Source organism: Babylonia areolata, chromosome 10 (assembly GCF_041734735.1).
Source record: "Babylonia areolata isolate BAREFJ2019XMU chromosome 10, ASM4173473v1, whole genome shotgun sequence".
NCBI lineage: Eukaryota > Metazoa > Mollusca > Gastropoda > Neogastropoda > Buccinidae > Babylonia > Babylonia areolata.
The window spans coordinates 8682607-8687606 of NC_134885.1; the positions used below are offsets into that span (position 1 = coordinate 8682607).

A 5000-nucleotide genomic window follows, 5' to 3' on the forward strand; every position below is an offset into this window, starting at 1 on the left:
CCTATTCTCCTTCTTGTTCTTGTTCTTCCCTGTGTTCTCCTTCCTGTTATTGTTCTTGTCGTTTGCCTCCTACAACAACTGCTACTACTACGACTACTTCTTCTACTACTGTAAATCGTTCATTTTATTGATACTGTTTGTCAAATGTGTATAGTTGACAGAACCTTTCTTACCCTCTATCCCCCATTCTGATGTGTAATGCGGTGTGTGCTGTGTGTGTTTGTTTCTTTGATTTTGTTCCCCCTTTTTTTTTACCTGTGCATTTTACTAACACCATGCTAGTGCCTGTATGTCATGTGTGTGTGCGTGCGTGCGTGCGTGCATGCGTGTGTGTGTCGTTGTTGTTTTGTTTTGATTTATACATTTTTTTTCCTCTGTTGTGTATCTCTACTAACACCATGCTTTCATTTTTATTAAATATTGTGTAGTGTAGACCCTATTCAGGGCAGGGACTGGATGTAAAAAAAAAGCACACCAGTGTTTATCTATTATCCTCGAAATAAAGAATTTGTCTTGTCTTCGTCTTCGTCTCCTCCTTGTGTTTCATCGTAAAGCGCTGTATGTGGCCAGGTACGACCAAGACATACGAGTACTGGTGAGGATTGTCGGGGCTACTGAAGAGTCCAGCAACATACGCACACTGCTACGCAGCCTCTGTATGCAAATGTGTCACGTGTTCGGAAACAACCCCTCAGAAGTGCCATTAGTAAGTGAGAGCCTATCCCTTTCTCTCTCTGTCTGTCTGTCTGTCTTTCTGTTTGGTCTCTGTCTGTCTGTCTGTCTATCTCTCTCATTATCGATGCTTTAGAACAGCTGTCATACACAGATTTCTTGCAGTAAAATGCTCAATATTACTAAAGCTTTTTGTTCCGATGCAGAGAAAAAAAAAGAAAAAAAAAAGGGTTACCTAGCACTGTAGAGGTGGAGAGGTAGAGTGCAACGTTTAAAGGGAAGTAATCAGTAATCACTTTGCGTATCTTTTCAATCAGTAGTTATTTCCCTTCGACCTGATTTGGGTTGTTCGTCACTCCAATTAAAAAAAAAAAAAATTGCTCATGTGCAAGCAGCATTTCGTTTATTGTCTTCTGCCTTTTACTTTTATAGGGTCGACAGCTACATTGGTTTGTTACTTTAGGTTAAATGCCATAGCCTGAAATTTCCTGTGTAAATATGATATATGATATGATAGTCAGTCGTGTCCGACTATGACCATCAGAACAGCAGAGGAGGCAACTGCTGTCCCGACTATTTGGGCTAGAATTTGATTATAGTGGAGAGTGTCTTGCCCAAGTTACATCCCCACTCTCTCGGCCAGGAGGGTTTCAGGACAGTCGGCGTTGGGGATGGTTCCCAAAGACCAACTAGCCCCCCAAGGCTGCAGCACTAAGAGCCAGTGCAGTGTTGCCTCCTAGTTTGAGAGTCATAGTCCTTTACAAAAGACTAAGTTGTAAATTATTTCCCATTGCATTGGAAAAACCATTGATAATACAGCTCTCACTTTGCTGTTGGCCCAAATGTAAACTTATGTCAATCTGTGATACAAGCCGAGTATTGTGCCTTAATGATACAAGCAAATCAAAAGCTGTTCTGTATGTATAATTTATTGTATTGTATTGTATATGTGGAGTGACGGCCTAGAGGTAACGCGTCCGCATAGGAAGCGAGAGATTCTGAGCGCGCTGGTTCGAATCACGGCTCAGCCGCCGATATTTTCTCCCCCTCCACTAATCCTTGAGTGGTTGTCTGGACGCTAGTCATTCGGATGAGACGATAAACCGAGGTCTCGTGTGCAGCATGCACTTAGCGCACGTAAAAGAACCCACGGCAACAAAAGAGTTGTTCCTGGCAAAATTCTGTAGAAAAATCCACTTCGATAGGAAAAACAACAACAACAACAACAACAACAAAACTGCATGCAGGAAAAAATACCAAAAAAAAAGGGGGTGGCGTTGTGGTGTAGCGACGCGCTCTCCCTAGGGGAGAGCAGCCCGAATTTCACACAGAAAAAATCTGTTGTGATAATAAGAAAGACAAATACAAATACAAATATAGGACCCTCAGATTGAAAGTCCAACGCTTTAACCACTCGGCTACAGCGACCGTCTTTGATGCAACTGACGTTTATCTCTTTGTCTGGAACTGTCCAGGACTTCAAAGGTCTGGTCAACGACTTCGCGCACCGCATGCAGCAGGCGACAGAGGAGCGCCCCCTGGTGGTGATTCTGGATGGGCTGGACGGTCTCTCGGACGACCACGAGGGCCGCAAGATGACGTGGCTCCCACGTGACCTGTCCGAGCACGTGAAACTGATCATCTCTACTATGCCTGAGGAGAAATACGAATGTCTGCCTGCTTCGAAGAAGGTGTGGTGTTGTGTTGTGGTGTGTGTGTGTGTGTGTGTGTGTGTGTGTGTGTGTGTGTGTGTGTGTGTGTGTGCCTATCTGTCTTTGCGTGTGTGTGTGTGTGTGTGTGTGTGCGTGTGTTTGTTTGATTTTGCTTGTTGTTGCTGTGTTTGTGTGTGTGTGCGCATGGCTCGAGCGCGCGTATATCTATGTATGTCTGTATGTATGTATGGTGTACGCATGTATGTATGTGTGCCCGCGCGCGCCCGCATGCGTGTGTGCGTGAATGTATGTATGTATCTTTCTGTGTGTGTGTGTGTGTGTGTGTGTGTGTGTGTGTGTGTGTGTGTGCGTGCGCGTGCGTGTGTGTGTGTGTGTGTGTCTATGGATGTGTCTCTATCTGTACGCGCGTGCCCGCGCTGTGCTGTACCCCTTTGCAGGTGCTGTCTGGCAGAGACAGCTGTTTCCTGGAGGTACCAGAGCTTCCCGAGGTGGACGCTGCCGCCATCGTGTCCCACTGGCTGCACACCGGAGGACGTAGCCTGACTCCTCACCAGCTGGACGTCCTCATGGCGGCCTTCGCCAAGTGCCCAGTGCCACTCTTTCTCAAGGTCGGGTAGCGACGTGGGGGTGGGGGGTGTGTGGGAGTGGGGGTTGGGTAGGAGAGCGAGGAGGTCTGGGGTGGGTGGCGGGGGCGGGGGAGGGATGAGAAGGGAAGGATAACGGTAGACATATTATGCGCGCACACTGTTGTGTGTGTGTGTGTGTGTGTGTGTGTGTGTGTGTGTGTGTACTCGTGTACGTGCGCATGTACACACACGCAAACACACACATGCACACATACATACATACACACACGCACGCACATACATGCATACATACATATATACATAAACACGCGCGCGTTCGCACACACACACACACACATGCACGCACGCACGCACGCACATGCATACACACACACACACACACACACACACACACACACACACACACACACAGAGGATTTTTTCCTGCGTGCAGTTTAATTTGTTTTTTCCTATCGAAGTGGATTTTTCTACAGAATTTTGCTAGGAACAACCCTTTTGTTGCCGTGGGTTCTTTTACGTGCGCTAAGTGCATGCTAGCACACGGGACCTCGGTTTATCGTCTCATCCGAATGACTAGCGTCCAGACCACCACTCAAGGTCTAGTGGAGGGGGAGAAAATACTGGCAGCTGAGCCGTGATTCGAACCAGCGCCGCGCTGAGACAGATTCTCTCGCTTCCTACATAACTTCAAGCCAGTGCTGCTTACGCTACCAATTCAGCTAGCACACAAGTAAATAAAAGGTACATTGGAACGAACCCAGACACTTCCCTCCCAAAAATAGGAAGCGCCGGGCTAGCTCTTATACCAATCATTTGACACGTGCACACAGCAGCAAAGACAGAAGAAATGTGCAAACAGAAATTAGCTTTTATTCAAGACTGACATAGCCTCTTTAATCCTGAACAAGCCACACAGAATACACGGACAATACAGAACAAACACATGGTTGCCTCGGTGGAAATTTTAATGCTCGTTCGTTTATTTATTTATGGTCTGTTCATCAAACACAAATTAGCTTTTATTCAAGACTGGCATAGTCTCTTTAATCCTGAACAAGCCACACAGAATACACGGACAATACAGAACAAACACATGGTTGCTTCGGTGGAAATTTTAATGCTCGTTCGTTTATTTATTGATAGTCTGTTCATCAAACACAAATTAGCTTTTATTCAAGACTGGCATAGCCTCTTTATTCCTGAACAAGCCACACAGAATACACAGACAATACAGAACAAACACTTTGTTGCCTCGGTGGAAATTTTAACTCACTTACTACGGCCAGTTCTCTCTTCTCCTCTACACAGACCCCTCAGATGTCCAGTGGGTGTCTGAATGACCCAACCTTTAGCTTCGGTCGTAAGAATTGTGGTATTCTTTGTCAACATTCACCTCTTCAGTATCAGAGCCTTCCTCTTGCAATATTTTGATGATGGTAATTGGGGTGAAACGCTGTTAACTTCGTCTCTTTCGCCGTTCGTATGGAGAGAGTTAATATCTTTACCGACAGATCGCCTACAACGAGACCCTGCTGTGGAAATCGTACAGCAACCCGGAGATGTGCAAACTGGCGGACGGTGTGAAGAAACTGGCCGTCTTGCGTTTTGCGAGACTGGAGCGGGAGCATGGAGAACCGCTCGTGAGGCGTGCGCTGGGTTACATCACAGCTGGTCGCCATGGCGTCACGAGCAACGAGGTGATCGTGGTGGTGGTGCTACCTACGTGTGTGTGTGTGTGTGTGTTTGTGTGTGTGTGTGTGTGTGTGTGTGTGTGTGTGTGATGGATGTGGCGGGGGATTCTGTGTGTGTGTGTGTGTGTGTGGGGGGGGGGTTGTTTGTGTGTGTGGGTGGTGTGGGGTGTGTGTGTGTGTGTGTGTGTGTGTGTGTGGTGGCGGGGGATTGGGGGGGATTGTGTGTGTGTGTGGGGGTTGGTTGTTTGTGTGTGGGGGTGGGGTGGGGTGTGTGTATGTGTGTGTGGGGGGAGGTGGGGGAGAGGGGTAGGGAGGTGTATTTTGTTTTCTTTGCTTGTGTGTGTGTGTGTGTGTGATGGTGGTGGCTGGGGGTGGCG

At 47.2% G+C, this 5000-nt stretch overlaps 1 protein-coding gene across 2 annotated transcripts in view; it reads left to right on the forward strand.

Annotated features, from left to right (window-relative positions):
- Positions 1-5000, forward strand: part of LOC143286756 (NACHT domain- and WD repeat-containing protein 1-like) — a 42989-nt gene that overhangs the window by 12851 nt on the left and 25138 nt on the right. For both annotated transcript variants that reach the window (XM_076594497.1, XM_076594496.1), the window contains exons 9-12: positions 571-706; positions 2148-2363; positions 2783-2953; positions 4444-4629. In XM_076594497.1, coding sequence (XP_076450612.1) covers positions 571-706; positions 2148-2363; positions 2783-2953; positions 4444-4629 — 709 coding nt within the window. The remainder of the gene's footprint in view (positions 1-570; positions 707-2147; positions 2364-2782; positions 2954-4443; positions 4630-5000) is intronic.